Below are 20,582 nucleotides of genomic sequence, written 5' to 3'. Positions count from 1 at the left end.
GGTTAGAAAGGCCCTAAATCTACTCCTAAGGGCAGTGATATCAACAGCTAATGCTTTGGTGGACAAATTCCAAATAAACCAAGCTCTGCTTCGCCAAGTTTAACTACAACTCCGCAAGAACCAGTGCAATCTTCTGAGGATGCTGAAGGATTTTCAAATCGAGAAAGTGCATTTGAATACCCAAAACGACACAATCCAAACGACTGTCCACAACCGAACTTAGCACAAGTTTAGTGGCTCAGGCTAACTTTACACTGTAACTTACAATCAGCAAGATGCAAAAAGTATGAACCATGGAAATTCATCAGACGCCATTACATTCTCCATTGAAATCAAAGCACTATACTAACAATTGAGAAAATAAAATTCTACTCTAAGTGAGGAAGGTGAAACCATTCAAGTTTAAAAAAAAAATAACTTAAGTGGACACCATCAGAGAACAATGTTTCACTGTTATTTTCTCAAAACTTATTGCAACAATTTCATACAAGTCTCCCTCTTATTACAAATGAGGGGGGTCAACCCTTTATAGAGGCCTCAGGCCATGATTACATGCAAAACCCCAATTAGGGTTTCATCCTAGAAGATTCACCACTCAGGATGCAACAAGGTGGGAATCAATAATTAATACCCACTAAGCCCATGTACAATGAATTAAAAAATAACCCAAAATAGCATCCATTGTGCATTCAATGCACCACCTCTTTCAAATTCGCCCAACATGCGTTGAATATTCATCCATGCAAAAATCACCCCATTATGTCATAAATGCACCATCACCTCCACATGCGACGACTGCATGCAAAAGGAATCTACCATAATGCCTTAAATGTGACGGCTGCATGCAAAAGATGCTCCATTAATTCATCATGCGTTGACCTGGCTGTCACTTGGCGAGAAACCCTTGGAGAGAGAAAACTTTATTTGGGAAGAATTTTCTTGAGATTTTGAATTTTCCTTGCCTCGGAGAAGATTTTTCATCAATTTTGCACATTTCCTATTTTTTAGGAATTTTTTCAGATTAGGGTTCCAGGGTCCAAGAGAGAAAATTCTCTAATGAATCCAAATCTGAATTTTTTTTTGAAATTTGGATGAATTAAGGGTATTTTCTCGTGTTGTTCATCTTTGATTCCTTCCGTGCCTTGGGATTTTCATCTTCAATTCATCCTGGGCGTAGAATTCATGCGATGAAGGAATTTTTTTTGATTTTCTTTCCTGAGGGGATTTTTCTTTCTTCTCTATCCTTGACTTAATTTCCATGCCTCTCTTTTCAACTTCTTCCTTGGGCGGAATTTTCATGTCATGGAGGAATTTTATCTTGGAAGGAAAATTCCTTCGTTAGCTTCGTTTGGCGCCTATTCCTTTCCTAGAGAACATTTTCTCCATGGTGAAGGAATTTTGATGTGGAGGAAAAATTTCTCCTTAACCTCATTTTGACCTCGATTCTACTTTACCCTTGAGGAAGGAATTCCTTCATGTCTTAGCCAAATTTCATATTTTCCAAGAATTCTGCCCTGAAGGAAGGAATTTCCAACACTTGTCAATTTTTACTTTCTTGGAATTCTGTCTTGAAGGAAGGAGTTTCCAACAGTCAATTTTTCCAATTTCTCGGAATTCTGTCGCGAAGGAAGGAATTTCCACAACACAGCCAAATTCTCACCTTCCTGGAATTTTTTCTTCTTGGGCGCAATTCTTCCCTGAAGAAGGAATTTCTTCAATCCTGAACCTAGATTTTTACGTCTTGCTTCCAACCTTGGGCACATTTTGGAATTGGAGAAGAAATTCTGGAAATTTGTTCCTTGAGGATGGAATTTTTGTGCTCTTTGAATTCATCATGTGGGCAAGGAGCTTTTTCATTAATTTGCCACATTTCCTATTTTTTAGGAATTTTCCTAAAATGTAGGACTTGGGTCCAGCAGAACGAGAATTCTCTCCACGATTCCACGATTCCAGATCTGCAAAAAATATCCGGATTTTGATAAGATTTGGTGTCTTAAAATGGAATTTTCAAAAAATTTCCCGGAGGGATTTCCACTTTTCATTCCTCCTTGACCCTTGGATTTTCATTCCTTAGACAATTTTTCAAGTTTTCAAGCCTAAGCATGGAATTCACTCTTCATGGTGGAATTCATCACTTCTAAGCCTTGGAAGAATTTTCAATTTTCCTGATTGGGCATAGAATTTTGACTTTGATGGATGCAATTCTTTCTTTCATGCTCTCCATGGATACCTCTGTTTGGCGTCTATATTCTTCCTTAGGCGTTATTCTTGCTTATGGAGGAATTCATACTTTGTTTGAATTATCCATCATCCCTTGGATTTGGTGCCCTCCACAGTGCTTAGGGTGCAAATCCACCTAAGCCAAGGAATTCGCAACTTTTCTATCCTTCCCTGACCACTCCACTTTGGCGCCCTCCTGAGGAGTAGGGTGGATTTTTCCATGTGTGGAGGAATTCATGATTTCCTTTCTTCTTCTTGACTTAGGTGAATTTCTGAGCTTCTTCCGGATCAAGCTACCATATATGGATTTGAGGTGATTTCCTAGACTTAGACAAATTTTCCAGCTTTCCACTTCAGGAATGGGCTTCCAATACTTAGCCAATTTTGATCGATTCTATATGCTTTTCAAACCTCCCGGATTTAAAAGTAGTCGTGAATGCTTGATCTTCATCGCTTACCTGAATAGTCCTGTCAGAAATAATCTTTCCAACAATAGAAACTTTTCAAAATGTCAGCGTTACACCCTAAAACAGGGCACATAATGACTTACTATTAAATAGAAACTTACTAAAAATAGAAAATACTAAAAAATAGTAAGTATGATTTTTGGCAAAATGAAGACATTCCGGGACTCGGTAAAATCCCTAAAAATAGGAACTTTCTAAAAATAGAAAGTTGATCTGTTTTGGCTCAAATTTTACTGGGAGGTTCCTTGAGGGGTCCTGATTCTAGCAATATGTTCAGTTTTTCCAAAACCCTAAAAGAAACCCCTAAAATCTAGGGCTAAAGGCAAAAACCCTAAAATTGACAAAACGAGCCCCCTAAACTTAGCTAAATTTGCTCAAACGAAAAGCAGACTTAGTCAAAATGACCCCCAAACACTCGCAAACTGAGGAAACTAATGAGACTGCCGCGAAAAGACCCAACAACAAAAAACCAAAAGAAAAGACTGAGTGGGCCTACAAAGTAGGGGGGCTCCCCATTTGCAATGGGGCGATGTGTAAAAACGTCACAGAGTAGTGTGATTTTGGGATGATAGAACTCCTTTATCTTGGTCACATCATTAGTGCAAATGGAGTGAGGGTACATCCAGAGAAGGTTAAGGCTACTATGGAATGGCCTACCCCTACCAATCTCAAACAGCTCAAGGGATGCTTTGGACTTTGCAGGTTCTATTAGAGATTTGGTAAGGGGTTTTCTCAGACAGCTGCACCAACTTACCGATTTGACTAAGAAGAGGGCATTTGTGTGGTTTGATTCAGCACATAAGCGGTTTGAACACTTCAAACAGGTGATGTTTACATGTCCTGTTTTGGCCATACTAGACTTCTCTAAACCCTTCGAGTAATATGTATAAACATCCCATCACATTCGAGAGTAAGAAGTTAAGAGGGGTGGAGAGGAGCTATCTAGTTTATGACAAGGAAATGTCCATCATGCATGCCTTTGCCAAATTCAGACCATACATGGTTGGAGGCAAATTTATCATCAAGATGGACCATAACAGTATTAAATACTTCATGAATCAGAAGGACCTCAATAACAGGCAGCAAAAGTGGGTCAGTAGATTACAATCATATGACTTTGACATTGTTTATGTCAAGGGGAAGAAGAATATAGTTGTTGATGCACTCTTTACGAGACCTCATATATGCTCTCTCGTTGAGATTTCTGTTGATTGGAGAGAACTAATTGTAGCCGAATATGTTAAAGATTCATGGACAACAGGGATTATGGAGGGCACAACACAGGATGGCAGGTATACAGTGGTGAATGAGTTAATTGTGTACAAGGATAGGATTTATTTGGTACCTTCTTCGCAATTTAAAATGAAGATTTCAAGGACTTTTCATGATACATGCATGGCTGGACATCTAGGTTTCTTTAAGACTTACAAGCAGATTCACGAGAGATTCACTTGGAAAGGACTTGAGAATGAAGTCCTTAAGTATGTTAGAGAGTGTTCAGTTTGCCAACAAAATAAGAATGAGCATATATTTTAAGCTGGTCTACTTCAATGTTTGCCCATTTCTAATAAAAAATGGGAGTGCATCTTGATTTTATTATAGGGCTGCCTAAGGTTTAGGGCAAAGATAGTATTTATGTGGTGGTTGATTGATTGACTAAATTTGCTCACTTTTTTGCCATCTCAGCTACATATATAGTCACATAGGTAGCTGCTTTGTTTTTCAGAGAGATCTTTAGATTGCATGGGCTGCCGAAGAGCTATGTGGGTGATAGGGACAAGTTTTTGAGTATCTTTTGGTAGGAGGTCTTCAAGTTGAGTGGGACTAAGCTCACTCCTAGCACGAGCTACCACCTAGAGAGGGATGGACAAACAATGATAGTTAATAAATGGGTGTAATGGGACCTCATAAACCATGTTTCTGAACAATAGATATCGTGGATTAAGTGGTTGCACTTAGGCAAGTATTGTTACAACACCACCTACCACATGTCCATCAGGATGACACCTTTCATGGCTTTGTATGGATATGAGGTTCCTAGCTTAATGGATCTTCTTTTTGTGGACGACCAAGTGCCTAGGGTGAAGGACTTGTCACAGGAGAGTCAAGACTTCATGAAAACCTTGAAGAATCTGCAACAAGCACATAATTAGTAGAAGCTGTATGTTGATCAACAGTGGATAGAGCACCATTTTGAGGTTGGAGACATGGTTTATCTTTAGCCATACAGACAGTCTACTCTCAAGAAGAGTGGAGCAACGAAGCTCAAGCCAATATTTTATGGGCCATTCAAAGTTAATAGGAGGATTGGGGAGGTTGCCTACGAGCTTGAGCTACCAGCTAATAGCCGAGTACACAACGTTTTCCATGTATCCAGACTCAAGAAGACAGTTGGATACAACATGGTGCCCTTAGTTGTGTTACCATCGTTGGATGAGGAGGGGAAGTTGATCTTGATACCTGAGGCTATTATTGATTTTAGAGAGCAAGTTCTTCGAAAATAGGTCTTCACCGATTATTTAATCAAATGGAAGGATTTGCCAGTAGAGGATGCAACTTGGGAGTGAGCATATTTTTATAGCATCCAAAGCTGAAATTGCTTGAGGGCAAGCAATTTTGGGAAGGGCGGACTATAATGTCCCCTTCCTAACTAGTTGACAAGGTGAACCATTAGCCTAGTTAGTTGAGTTTCCACAAGCTAATGGGTAAGTGATTAAGGAACTTTGGAGGCGCTCTACTTGAATTGGGCGTAATTTTATATTTTGTGGTCTAGGACTTTATAATTAAATAATATAAGGTCTTAAGTGAAAATTAAAATTTTTCACTTATGCTATTTAATTATTATAAAGTTAAATTATTTGAGGGTCCCATCATCATAATTTTTTTAAAAAGGGGGATGCCTAAGGAGTCATAATGTGTTTTTACTTTTTATTAATAAATTATAAAGGCTCAAGTGGGTGTACAACTTAGGGAGACATAATGTGATTTTAAAAATTAAATAAAAAAGTTGTGCAACCCTAATTAGGGCATTGAGTTTGAGTTTATAAATTTCAGGTTTATTTCTTTTTTGAGCTTTGGCTGCAGCTTCTCTGGAGGCATTCTTTTGGTTGATGAGAAGAAAACCCCTTATTGATGACATCTTCTACGCTGTTGAAAGATACAGTCTGGGAGATCTGTGACTATTATCCTACAGGCAACAGGTGGATCTATCAGAATAAATAATTCAATCATTAACAGGGCTGTTGCAGATTCGTGGAGCCTGATTATTCAGGTTTTGAAGGGTTTTATTAGACCAAATTGGGCGGTTAGGGGCTGCAGGCAACCTTCTATCATTTTATTTGCAAATGGCTGTCAAAATTGAAGGTATGGCACCCAGATCTGAAGAATTGCAGGTCTTATTTAATTACAGCAGTAGCTCCCAGCCAGCCACTTTTTCTGGGTATGTTTGGTTTGGATTTGTAAGGGTTTATTATGAACTGGGTTGCTGTTACATTGTTGAAAAATTCAATATTTTGTTCAGCATTTGGATCTGGAATTTTCAGCTCCTAAATAGCACGTTTTAGTGTATTTTCAGAATTACTATTTGCTGCTATTTATTATTGCATTTAGCTAATTCTTTGAAAACAAAAAAGACAAAAAACAGCAAATATTAGAATATTTAATTATATTTTAGTCACCTATATTTAGTTCCTTGTTTAATGGTCATTTAACATTTTAGTTAATTAGCTTTTAAGCTTTATTTAGCATTTAGCTTTTTCTTTTTAGTTAATTAGCTTTTAAGCTTTATTTAGAGTTTAGCTTTTTGGTAGTTCACTTTAAATGACTTGTTCTTAATTTAGAACATCGTCTTGTAATCTCTATATATACGCTTGTATATTGTTGAATACATTATCCGATTATTGAATCATTCATTCAATTTATTTTTCAAGGTATCAGAGCGGGTCAATGGGATTCTTTAAAGTTTGGCGAATTTTTTATTAAAAATTCATGGCCTTCTTTTTGGAATATTTTCCAGATTTTTTTTATTGTTTTTTATACAAAAACGATTTTGCTTTTTTGAAGGCTTTTTGAGGGTTTCTGGTTTGTGGGCGAATTTCTGTGTCAGGCAGCAGTTCATGTTTTTTTTTAGGGTTTTGGAGATTTTTGGCCCTGCAACTTGGAGTTTTTTTTGGCAGATTGAAAATTTTCCTAGGGTTTCTGCAATTTTCGACTAGGTTTTTGACCCTTCAATTCAAGTCGAAATTTTATTTTGCTTGTAGATTCTTGGTGGGCTTTTCGAGACCTCAATTGGGTCATCGGTAGATTTTTCTGGGTGCATCGTTTTTCGTGCCTCAATTTTTGAGCCGTTGGATTTGCATTTTGATTTCAGATTTTTGGTGGGTTTTTCGAGAGATTTTCTAGGTTGGTCTCAGATTTTTCTCGGTGCCTTGTTTTCTCCACCTTGAAATTTTGTGCTAGCACATTTGCCTTGGAATTTAAAAACAATTAACAATTTCTGCTATTTCTGTGGACGTTGGGATTTTTGCTGTTTTTTTTGGGCACCATTTATGCTATTTTAAGTTTGCAGAATTTTTTTAATTTCTGGATTTCTTCCAAACCTCGAAATTTGAACCTTAGAATTCGTGCCAGAATTCTCTTCCAAGGTTTCAGATTTTTTTGTGTAGCTGCTTCTATTCTGATTTTTGAATCAGATTCTTTTGTCTCATGCTTTCACTAGGTTGACCTCGTTCAACCTCCATTTTTGTGATGGCATCTTTGACCAACATCATGTTGGAACACAGTCAAAAGTTTATCAACGGCCACAACACCTGGAAACAGTGCATGTTCACGATATGTGAATATCGTTGCCTTGATCAGATTGATTTAGGCCAGATCTCGTCTTATAAGTCCCAAGGTTTTCACGATTTTTTCCCAAAAAAATCATGGAAGGGTTTTCACGACTTTTTCCTTAAAAATTATCTCATCTGTAATCCGCAATATTGGCGTAAGATTTTAGTTATCTGGGTTTTACCCTTTTTTTCCACAAAAACGATGATTTGTAACCTTAGATTTCTTGGTTTTTCTATTTTCTCCTCAAAATCGTAAATTCTCTTTTCGAGGGTTCCTATTTCAGGGTTTGACGGTTTTTTCCTCAAAATCGTGCTTTGTTGCAGTTAGTTTGGGTCGCACTTGCCAGGGCGAACATCTGCAACCGTAGTATCTTGCAGTCAGTTTTGGAGTTGATACTCTTCTGCAAAAGAGTTTGCCGATTTTCCTCAAAATCATGGTTTCAGGTTTCAGTTTGGTTACCCAATGTCAGGTTGGATGGATTCTGGTATTCTTGGTCATTAACACTTTTCAGATCCAGGGAGGGTCTCCACTGCAACAGAGTGTTCTTTTCATATGTGATCAAAAGATCTGCAGTGTCTTCTGTAGGGTAGTTAGTAGATAGAATGACCATTAAGGGAGGGTATTAGAATATTTAATTATATTTTAGTCACCTATATTTAGTTCCTTGTTTAATGGTCATTTAGCTTTTAAGCTTTATTTAGCATTTAGCTTTTTCTTTTTAGTTAATTAGCTTTTAAGCTTTATTTAGCGTTTAGCTTTTTGGTAGTTCACTTTAAACGTCTTGTTCTTAATTTAGAACGTCGTCTTGTAATCTCTATATATACGCTTGTATATTGTTGAATACATTATCCGATTATTGAATCATTCATTCAATTTATTTTTCAGCAAACCCTTTTGCACCTTTTGTTAGTCTGAAAGATAACACCACAAAAATAAATAATATAGTGTGTTTAATTTAAAAAGAACAACATGGACAACACATTACAGTTATTTGGGTACATTATCTTGGTATGATATTTTTTTTTTGGAGTTTTGAGTATTTTTGTACAAAAACATATAAAAATCATAAATATATATCTGCAGCTTAAAAACAATAATTAATCTCAGAATACAATAAAGCACGCATATGCTAAATAAAACTACCATAATTATTGCGAATTTGAAATACAATATCCTAATTCCAAATTTGATATCTATTTGTCAAAACACTTAAATGTGATGATAGGTATTCATTGTTCATTTGTTCAAAGTTCAATATTAAAATAATTTGTTTGGTAAGAAACATCATATGGGTCATCGTGAAGACTGACATCATCGTTATCATTGATTGAATGATGTAGGTAGATTAGAAGAACCACTTGCAGCCCCACTGATGCTTGCACTAAGATGCATGTATCTGACTCCACAAGATGTGAAGATTTTGTGGCAGCTGAAAATCCCAAGCCAGTCGCTTTGGATCTACATCCCACAACTACATACCCCCTTTCTTGTACTCATACGGTTTGTGACTAAGAAGATACAAGTTGGAATGTACATAAATTAGCCCCTCTGCCTTATTTGCTGCTAGTCGGTTGCGTTTCATTCAGTGGATGAAGAAATATGTACTTCGATTCCGCTCAAGATGAGGAGGAACTAGCTACCCATTGTAGCAAAGTGAGAAATTTACATTATAAAATTGTAAATCGAACTTCAAATTTGAAACTAATATTATTTTAAGAATGAAAACCAATTCAAATTTATAGAGTGTGATAAAGATTAATAAACTACTTGTGATCAAATTTCAATCACAAGACTCTGGAGGTGTGGTGATGTATGGCCATTGAGGTACCACCATTTATGGGATCCTTTGTGTACTTGTCAAGGAGAGTAGAAACACTTTGACTGTTGGAGGCTTCAAACTCAACACACTCATTTGTATCTAAATCTTCCATTTCAAGATTGGGGAAGAGTTTAGTAAGTGCTTTCCTATACTCTTAACTGACTTCGTTATCTTTGTATGGAGGCATCCTTGACAGCATAATAAGAATCTCATCACTATGACATTTGGCATCAATGCAAAGGCAATAAGATATAGTGGGGTGGTCGTTTTGTTTCATTGCTCAACACAAATGTTTGCACTTATTTGGAGAAAGTTGATTGAGGATCTTGTTCTTTTTCATTTACGATGGACTTAATCTTCTCAATCATTGAGTTGATATCGTCATATACCTCTCCTAAACATGGCTTATCCATGTTAGTATAATGGATCATCCTCCCAATAGGCTTGGCAAAACTAAGTAAATATTTTATTCATTCCCACCAAGTGTCATCTAGGATTATCCACTTTTCATTCATTGCCTTTGCACTATTGTTGGACTGCCTTCCTACAAACCAACTTTGGTTGATGACCATGCTAGAAAGTGGTTCCCACATCTTCACAAGTTATCTCAAGATGATTTGTTGGATGTGAATCACATCTCAACAACCTATTCAAAATCTAAGTCACAAGGCTTGAGTTCGAGTTCGTGTTTGACAACAATGAAATTTGGATGAAGTTCGGCAAGGGTAAAAAGTTCGAAAAAAAAATTCAACATTAAATTCGCTTAATATAAATTTAAAAATATTAAAATATATATATTTAAATTTTTTTAAATTAAATATAATAAATACTATATATATTTAATTTAATATAGTAATAACTAATCATCTTAATTAAATATTTTAAAATGTTAAATAATAGTAAATAATTAACTCAACAATAAAGCTTAAAGCACTATATAGCTAACTTTTCATTATTATTATTAATAATTATATATTTAAAAAAATTATTTGAATAAATTATATTTTAATAACTTGAGTAAGATACTATGTATTCATAAAATAATTAAAAAAATATTAATAGATAGTATTATAATCTGAAAACTAATCAATTACATCATACATAAATAAAAAATATATTAGGTTAAAAAATATGATTAATATTCGAATGGTCGAGTGCGTGAGGTGCGTCAGGGAGCATTTGTTGCCACCGAAGGGTCAAGTAGGTGGAGCGTTTATGCAAAGCAATAGAAAAAAATTGTGTTTACAGAAACTAAAAAACCTATCAGTGAAAAGAAAACCTCGGATTTGAAGAAATGGAGCTCACGTTTTTTTACTTCGAATAGTTTGGATGTTTTTTTCATTGGATCCGAAGAAATGGAGCTCATGGTTTTACCAATACAATTTTTATTAAAAAATCTCTATCTCATATACCATACAAATTATATGACGAACTTAAACGAATTGTTTTAGCTTTTTAAAAATTCAATGGATTTTGAATTTGATCCATCAAATTCACCGAACTTTGTGACTTAGTTCAAAACTAACAAATTTAAAACAAAACAAAAGTACACATTAATTTTAAAAATAATTTAGCGATAATTAGTGAAATGTAAAATTTAAAAGTTGTAGTGTTTCAATTACCTTCAACAGCTCCAATTGCTAGAATGTTCAAGGTTTGCCACCTCTTCAAATAACAAAATATATCAAAGTGTAAGAGGAGGCAAATGTTGAAGGTGATTGATATCTTTTGCTATTTGATGAGGTGCCAAACCTTTATCATCCTTTTGTAATGTCCCCTTTTATAAATGCCCTAGTTCCTTCCCTAAGATCACAATTCCAAGTAATGAAATAGAGTTAGAGATATCATTTACCAACAAAATTGTTGAACAAGAGAGATCTTGGTAGCGGCCCTACTAGGGTTAAAAACATTATTTTAGCCTAATGATATATCTAAGTCATTAATGGAATTCGATCATAGGAGAGTTAGGATAAGGAGGCATGTTAGGGTGCCTTAATGATCCCCTACCCTAGGCCCAAGGGCGGATATACCATCCCTCTTGGCCTCATGTGGACCTTTGCTATCCATACAAGGGGGTGTAGCTAGTGAAGAATCCTATAACCGTTCCCCTCTTCTTGCCATCCTTATTTTCCTCCCTATGATTGGGGCTCCTTAATCCAATGGTCAACCACGATAGAGGTTTGAGGTGAAACTACAATAGGGTGTCCGTAACATCCTTCCCTTCTAAGCCCAAGGGCGGGGTGCTCCTTGCACCCCCTTGGCCTCATGGGACCATCGATCATCCACCATGAGGTGGTGTGCTTTGAAGAGGATCCCATAACTGTTTCCCCTCCTTGTATTCCCTTACATATCCCTATCATGGTTGTTTGCAGCATTTAAGCAAACATACGAGAATACACATTATTGTCTATATTCCATATATAATATAATGACATAATATCATTAGGTTGCATATATATATATATCATATGCGGGTAGTCTTTCATATAATTATATCATAACTATTTCATACCAGATCATTTGACCAATGTTCAAGGGCTTTATGCCTTAATCTGACTATCTTATATCCGATCTGTTCTTGTTCCCAATCTGTCTTTCTCAGATTAATTCGCCTGATCCCTGAGCCTCTTTTTCGGTCCCTCCCTCAGTGTTTGATACGCTATTTATACTTCCCTCCATTCGGGTGACCTTTCTCACAGACATCATCTTTCAAAAGGTGACGAATCTTGAACATATCCTCTGTCTTCTTAACTAATGCTGGCTGCTGTGATCGCACCTCCTCAAATGGTTATTAGTGGCACATAACATAATTCTTAATCGTACCTTAGTAATTTTTGCTATATTATCTTGCCTTTGGATCGCAGTCTTACTTTGCATCGAGGAGGTTTTAGGAACCATCACTGCCTCCTCATGAAGATAGTTACTGGTTGAACATGTAAATCCATTCAGAAAATCATGAAGTCTCATAAATGAGATGATTTTCTGATCAATGGTATCTTTTGATTTATTTGTTATCTGTTTCCTGCTTGAAGGCGGGTAAGGAGTTGTTAATAGGCGGGGGTATGAGACCTTTCTTGGACATGCTTTGATTTCCATATTGGGAATGGCACAAAAATGGGTTTTCACTTGGCTATACAAGCTATTATACTTTTGATTTAGGAATCACATTTCCAAGCAAATGTCCCACCACCTCAAATTTGTTGTATTTTTTGTACATGCCTCCACAAAGGTGAACTTGGGTGAGTTTTGAAGGTGGTGCTTTGGCTGATGGAGCTAGTATTGGCTGCCATTGTATCAATGTATTTTCTACAACAATAAATTAAAAAAATAAAATTGAACAACAAATGTCAAATCTTAAATTTGTATATATGAAATTAATTTACCTATTTTGTACCATGTCAAATTTAAATTAATAAATTTTAAAATTAATAGTATAATATATTAAAGTGCAACATTTAAAAAAAATATTAATTGAATAGTACCCATTCATGCCAAATAAATTTTAAATTTTAAAATTAACATGGTAAACATTTAAATTTGCTAAATTAATTTACCCATACTTGTAAACCTTTTACCAATATATAAATATAAATCAAGAAACAAGTATGCTAATAATATGATGTATATCTTTGAGGTTTTTAAATTTATAAAATTAAAATACTATTTAAGTTAATAAAATTGTGAAATGCTTTATTTTAATATATTAATAATCATACTTTTAAAAATTCCTACAGAATGCTTGAAGCTGATATCATAGTAGTATTGTATTATAATTTATAGTCTGAAATTAGACTTTAGACAGTTTGTTGGAAGGTGAGATTTTGTTATTTTATATACTTGAGTCAGTTTTCGTAAGTTTAAAAAAAAACAAAACTAAGAAATATATTTAAATTTTTAAAATAAACTGTTGCTTAACTAGTGAGGACATGCAAGAAGGGATTGTGAGGGTGCTTGAGCAACACACAAATGCTGAACAATTCAAGGTCAGGTGATTGAAACACTAAGTTTTTTTTTTGCCTTTCACAACACACAAACGATGAAAAAAGAAGTTGCACTTTTTGTTTGAGGGTATTTGACACTTTTTTTGAAGTTGGCTAGGCTGATTAAAATTAAAAAAAAACTTCAAATCAAGAAATGAGTGTTATGTGTAGGAATCACGTTTGATTCTACGAAAAGTCTCCACTTTAGTGTTGGAATCGCTGGGTGGATTAAAAATGTTTCCTGCTGCAATGTTGCAAGCCTTGGTTGATTTCATAGGGTTTTTAACAGTACTCGATCTTGAGACATACTGTACCTAGAATTGGCAGAGAATAGGGCTGATTAGGCAACATAGGATTAAACATTGAATACAATTCTCATTTGTGTTATTATGTCATATGATATATCATTAATATTAAGCTATGCAACTATGCCATATTGACAATTCATTTATCTGATGTTCAATTTAACATAGTGATATGACTATTATAAGTATTATTCATAAATCACAAAGTTCAAGATACAAGCTACAAGTTTCAAATTAAAAATATTTAGTCATATTGAGAAACAAGTTTAATAAATAGAGTAATGTCATATAGAAATGTCATGAACTACTCATCTTCACTGGTATTCTTTGACTTGCTAGCAATTGACATAGATCCTGGTCCTCATGAACTTATATCGACTCTTTAGGCTTTGCATTCCACCATGCTGCTAGACTTTCCTTGTACTTGATTCTCTTACAATCACTGAGACACAAGGCATTGCATGTAGCATCAAACTTCTTCACTTTCTAGAGTTAAGCTTGTTCCTTTTAATACAGTGAATAAAGCTACATATAGATGAATTCCTCTTAGTAATAGAGGAACAACAAACTAGTGAATGGAGGCAAATGACAAATGTATGTAGTAATGATAGAGGATCAGATACTTGCCCTTAGCTTACTAGCTTGCCCTCTGCCAAGTCAGTCTATGTTTGCTGAACTCTTGTAGCCATAAAGTTCAACATATTTGATTCATTGAGATTATCAATGCAATATCTTTAACACCTTGTATTTTTTTGAGAGCCTTCAGAAAGCCTTCTTTACCTTTAATGATCACTATGAAAAATCCAATCAAGCCTAGCCACAAACGTTTTTAGCTTTACTACATATGCATCCAGGACTAATGGAGCGTTGAGCTTCTTCCGTCACTATTGATTGATGGGTTGATTTTGTTTGTCGTAGAATCTAAAGTGGGCTCCTTTTGACAAATTGTAGCCTTCATCTGGTCAAACATGTTTGTCTATGCAATTGAAATCTTTGGCAGTCTTCGACCTCCTCAAGGTTGGGAATTCTAAGAGTCTCCATATATGGTGATTGGCAAAATAGTGGCTATAATGGATGTTATGTATCTCATCCGACCACATACCCCTACTACTTTGACTCTCTTTCTCTGATTTGTCTTGGAATTCTTCCCCTCAGTTCACTCTTGAATTGCGATCATTGGCCTTTCTTGCGTTGTAGCCATAGTTGGCCTTTCTTTTGCCCCTTTCCTCATTTTCTCAATTTTGTGGTTAGTGTTTTTTCATCCTCGAGGCTAATATTGTTTGTCTAGCTAATTACTTGAATATCCTCTAGCTGTTTATCACCAATTCTATATGATTAACTCTATATGCTAGTGGGCTTGACTTGTTTTTCTTTATTTCTGTCACCCTAGAAATCGTGCTACTACTCATTGTCATCTTTCCCCAAAATCAAGCGTCTAAAAAATGTTAGCCACAATGGCTTTTTGTATTTGTGATGAACAACATATGGAACCTATTATGATCTTACCCACAAAAGATGATCAGATAGAAATATGTAAAAAGGACAAGATGCTCAACAAACACAAAGAATAGCTTCAAATAGCCAAATGACGTCACAAAAAAAATCATAATGGCACTGATGAGTTCAAAGCTATCTTAGGCATATCTTCTTCCTATATCCTGTAAGTCAATCTGGTGGTAGCCGGACTGCAAATTTAATGTGGTGAAGAAGCATATTCCCTGCGACCTGTCCACTAGTTCATCAATAATAGGAATAGGTTATTTGTCCTTGATAGTAATTTTGTTTAGCACTTGAAAATCCACACAATTGCCATGACCTGGCTTACTTCCAAATTAGGAGCATCGGGGAGGAATAAGGGCTAACACTTGGCCAAATAACTTGTGAATTAAACAATTCTTGTACCATCCCCATTTCAGTTTTCTGCATATCGAGGTTTTGATATGGTTGAATGTTTGGAGGCTAATTTAATTGTTTTCATGACCTTGTGAGCGTCAACATGCTAATTCTTGAGGTTTTTTCAACTACCTATGATAGTGCTCTTCGTGGCTTGGGACTATGTGAACCTGCTTTAATTTGTTATTCTCTGTCAAATTATGCCTAGATCTGTTCACGACTAGGTTGTGTGCAGGGGATTTCTAGGATAGGGTGTGTTTGGTCCATAGGCCTTTTTATATAGTTATTTTGTTCGTAAAATTTGAACTGACCCAACATTTCAGAGCTATAACTACAAAGGGTTATATTGTACTCATTGCATTATCCCGTCTGAGGTATGAAGAGACTAATTTGTTGAGATTTTCATTTAACCATTTACTAGTGCACCATAATTTACATGACCAGTTGCTTCCTATGGCAACGTTTCTCCCAATTCTAGCATGGCTTACAATATACAAGTGTTCTAAGGTCGTATTATTGAATTTTCAAAAGTGGGATGTTTTTGTTAAACTCATATTAAAACATAAAAGATGGTATCATCTTAAACTAAATTATAATTTCTAAAAATTTATTACAATGAACTTTTTAAATAGTAATACTATATAGTATCTCATTATGTTGAGAGGCATATTTATGGTGGTAACAAAAACCCCTTGCACTTGACAGCTGTTTAGTTGTCAAATTATTAATATTTACTAAGAAACACAGTATTTAAGGTGCTGTCCGTGGTAAGGAAATGAGTATGGATTCAGGTATCCTGGTATGACAAATTTCCCCCCAATTACAGCTACATGTTCGTGTGTATATATTTATATTAGTACTCAATACCATTGAAATTTATATCATAGTTACCAAGAGATGGATATTGGTATTGATATGACCGTATGAGAGACAAGGATGGGTATCACTACACCATTTTCAAAAAATGTTGGAGATTGGTACTTGGTTACGACTATATATGATGAGGGTGGGTATCGGTACACCATTTCCAAAAAATGTTGGAGATTGGTACTTGGAGTTTAGTTACTCTGTTGTACATATTTCCTTGCTGAGCTTTCTAATGAAAAAGATAGGTTTTTATATGACCTTCCTTGAGCCATATCACTTTTGACGTTTTTCTCCATATGTTTTCTTCTATTTCTAATAATTCCAATGTTTGAGTTCTGATGTTTTACTGTTCCTGTATCAAGTTATTTACCCCTCTGTTTGTTATTTTCCCGTTTTCAATTGCAGTGCTTCATAGAGAGAGAGAGAGAGAGAGAGAGAGAGAGAGAGAGAGAGCTGTGAACTGAGGCTTTTGTCTTAATCTGAATTATGACAGGAAGAAGAAAAGGATATGGAGGTTGATACACCCTCAGCTACAAATCAAGTTGTTTCCTCCAAGCAAAATATTCTTCCGGAGTTGGAGATATTTGCATACTTGCTGGTATTAATATATTTGATTGACCAAAAACAATACCATGAGGTGAGTTGGGCTCTTGCTGGTATTCATAGTTGCGTGCACTTTGTCATGTTCATATAACTCTTTCTTGTACTGATTTGGATCATGGACAAATTTGCAGGCCAAAAGATGCTCTTTGGATGCCATTTCTCGTTTGAAGCAATTAAATCGAAGAACACTTGATGTTTTGGCTGCTAGGTTGTACTTTTATTACTCGTACAGCTATGAGCTGACAGATTCTCTTGTTGAAATACGAGGGTAAGAAGACAATATTGGAAATGCTTAATTGCCTCTGTATGAGGAGTTTTACTTCATAATGTTTATAGCTAACAGTTTCCTGTAAATTGTACATTGAGTTGCAGTACTCTTCTTGCTTTGCACCGCACAGCAACTTTGCGTCATGATGAGCTGGGACAGGTATGGTTTGCTTGTAGGATCTTTTTGCTGTATATGCTTTTTTTTTTGGTTTGAAAAATGCATTTCACTATTTACCATAATGAAACCAACTAGAGGGGGTATTATTTTCTTGTAGGAGACATTGCTGAATCTCTTGCTTCGAAATTACTTACACTACAATCTTTACGATCAAGCAGAAAAACTGCGTTCAAAAGCTCCACGGTTTGAAGCCCATTCAAATCAACAGGTATGTGTTTACTGGCTTATAATATTCATTAGCTCATGTTATGAGCAATGCAGATATTCCTCTAATTGGCAGACTGTTATCTTTTAGTTTTCCCGGTATTTGTACTACTTGGGAAGAATCCGGACAATACAGCTAGAGTACACTGATGCAAAGGAGAGTCTTTTGCAAGCAGCTCGTAAGGCTCCAGTATCAGCTCGTGGCTTCCGCATTCAATGCAATAAATGGGCTGCTATTGTTCGCTTGCTCCTCGGTGAAATTCCGGAGAGGACAACTTTTATGCAGAATGGAATGAAGGCAGCTTTGAGGCCCTATTTTGAACTTACAAATGTATGTGCTCTAGATATATACTTTTCCATGATCTGTCTGATTCTGTTGGTTTTATACTTGTGATTGGGTGTGCTTGTAGGGCATTTAACTTTTTATTCATTTTATGACCTCCTTTAATGCGTAAGTATACTTGTACAGGCTGTTCGTATAGGTGATTTAGAACTTTTCCGTAGGGTCGCGGATAAGTATTCGAAAACCTTCAACACTGATAGAACACATAATTTGATTGTTCGATTGCGCCACAATGTGATAAGAACTGGACTGCGCAATATTAGTATCTCCTACTCACGAATTTCTCTTGCTGATGTTGCTGCCAAATTAAGGCTGAACTCAGATACCCCTGTGGCAGATGCTGAAAGTATTGTTGCAAAAGCAATCCGTGATGGTGCTATTGATGCAACCATTGACCATGCAAATGGATGGATGCTTTCTAAAGAGACTGGTGATATCTACTCCACAAATGAGCCTCAACTTGCATTCAACTCCCGGATAGCTTTCTGTCTCAACATGCACAATGAAGCTGTGAAGGCTTTGCGCTTCCCTCCAAATGCACACAAAAAGGAGAGGGAGAGTGCTGAAAAACGCAGAGAAAGGCAACAGCAGGAGCAAGAACTTGCAAAGCATATTGCTGAGGAAGATGACGATGAGTTTTAGATTAGAATCTTGAGGAGTAAATTAAATAGTTCCATCTGAAGTTTGTGAAGAGTTTCAGATATTGATTTGAGTGTAAGGTCCATATGGCTTCACTTAAAAAGATGAAAACAGGGATTTGGACATTCTTCTTAATCCGTACTAGATTGAGCAAATTTGTCACTACAATTTGGTGACTGAGCCTGCATTATTTTCTACATTGATTTTGATTGCAGAAAGATTCATTGTGTAGACAGTAGGAATTGTCTGAACACGGTATTTATTGCATTTGTTTTGGCACAATTGCTTGTAGGCACAATTTTTTTTATTATTATATTCAACTATGAAAAGGAGGTTGTGCCATGCCTTTTTTTTGCTTGCTCAAGCATCTCAGGATTGTTTGTTTTTCTGGTGAAATTTGCTATCAGTGGGGAGTGTTGAACAATGTGTCATATATATATATATATATATTTCTTGAATGATTGTATGAGATGCAATTTTTAGATGTGCTTGATGTTTACATTAATAGCCTTTTTTTTGAGTTAATGTGATAGGCTCGTGAGTCAAAATATTGTGATGGATTGGTGCTAAGAATATAATGACAAGACTATTAATTCATAAGCATATGGCAAATAACGGCCACATGGGAGCTTTTTATAATTTCCATGCAGGCGTTAATGATATTATGTAGTCCTCGACAAGATAAATTAATGAGTAGATTATAACTGCAAATTGTAATTTAACATGAGCACATGTAAAAAGATAACTAGTTTAGGGTACTTGGGCAATTAGAATATTCAGGAAAATTAGAAATGCGATATCAGATTGTTGAACAGTGTCTACGAATTTAACATGTTAGTGCATTGGTAGATGCTCCTAGGCTTCCCTTTCTCTGTGCAAGAACCTCCTGTATGGTTATCACTAGATCTAGTTGTTGTTTATATTTCTTCAGATGTTATCTTTTTGTACCGAATATGTCCATTACAATGGAATTTGTGACCTTACAAGATATTAAAACTTTTGAGGGCAAAGTTGGTGTGGTACCCCCTTATAAATCTTTGCTAAGGCCTCAAATCAGAAATAAATACTTGGGGGAAAATCTGAAATTACAAATTACAGGCAAATACGAGTTTTTTTAGGACTTGTAATCTACATTCGTAAGCCTTTGTGGATAATCTCCAACAGTGAGGTTTGATTGGACCAAATATATGCCTCATTTTCATGCGAGCTGTCAAAAAGTCCTAGCAATTTTTCATCCAGTGCAATTTGTTAAACAAATCTGGGAATTTCTTGCTTAGCATTTATTAGCAGCATCCTAGTATCTCTTAACATCGAGGATATCTTCATCTGTTGGATTAAAGATGCATCATGAAACTGAGATGGAAATCATAAGAGAGCTTTGCACTACATTAGGATTTGCTTTATGGTACATAAAGCAAAATAAAAAGCATGGCCCTAATTACATCATCTAACAACCACCCTTTTTCGTCCTCTCACATGTATGGCATGACGATTTTAAAGCCATGGTAGATACGTTATCATTACAATTGGAATTGCCTACAGTAATTTCATAGATAGCTGGTCGGCTCGTTTCCAAGGAAAACTCAAAACTCAATTTTAATAGAGCTTCAAACACTAACCCCATAAAAGTTAGAATGAGAGGGATCATCTCTAACCATCAGGTAAATCTGATTGTGGCATACAATCAATCAATTGGGATACACACTAACAACTATGTTGAAGCTATCGTTCTGTTAACATTTACGGGGTTACACATTTGCTAACATATAGGGGTGCAGAAGGTTGATAGATTGAAGGTGACTTCAGGCTAGGTGACAGACCAACACGGGCTTCAGTAACAATGCAATTTCCCACCATGGAATATGGCCAATGTAATTAGACAAACCAAATTCATACTAAAACGTTTCAGTGAAGTTCATCTCCTCCATGAAGCGTGTAATTGAAATAAGATCCCTTATCTTGTGGCA

The 20,582-nt window shown here is 35.7% G+C and overlaps 1 protein-coding gene across 2 annotated transcripts in view; it reads left to right on the top strand.

The window, feature by feature from the left end:
* LOC131041044 (probable 26S proteasome non-ATPase regulatory subunit 3) overlaps nt 1-19,084 on the top strand; it is a 38,311-nt gene extending 19,227 nt beyond the window's left edge. Inside the window, exons 1-7 of one of the 2 annotated variants that reach the window (XM_057974019.2) lie at nt 5,821-6,050; nt 16,875-17,018; nt 17,116-17,252; nt 17,357-17,411; nt 17,527-17,637; nt 17,725-17,964; nt 18,103-19,084. In XM_057974019.2, the coding sequence (XP_057830002.1) occupies nt 16,890-17,018; nt 17,116-17,252; nt 17,357-17,411; nt 17,527-17,637; nt 17,725-17,964; nt 18,103-18,618 (1,188 nt within the window). In that variant the 5' untranslated portion in view covers nt 5,821-6,050; nt 16,875-16,889 and the 3' untranslated portion in view covers nt 18,619-19,084. Of the gene's footprint in view, nt 1-5,820; nt 6,051-16,874; nt 17,019-17,115; nt 17,253-17,356; nt 17,412-17,526; nt 17,638-17,724; nt 17,965-18,102 lie in introns of those variants that run through there. The other variant, XM_057974018.2, reaches the window with a different exon arrangement.
* The last annotated feature ends 1,498 nt before the right edge of the window (nt 19,085-20,582 follow it).

The sequence above is a fragment of the Cryptomeria japonica genome, chromosome 4, assembly GCF_030272615.1.
Source record: "Cryptomeria japonica chromosome 4, Sugi_1.0, whole genome shotgun sequence".
Lineage (NCBI taxonomy): Eukaryota > Viridiplantae > Streptophyta > Pinopsida > Cupressales > Cupressaceae > Cryptomeria > Cryptomeria japonica.
The sequence above is the reverse complement of the archived record's forward strand: the minus strand, read 5'-3'. Positions and strand labels throughout refer to the sequence as shown.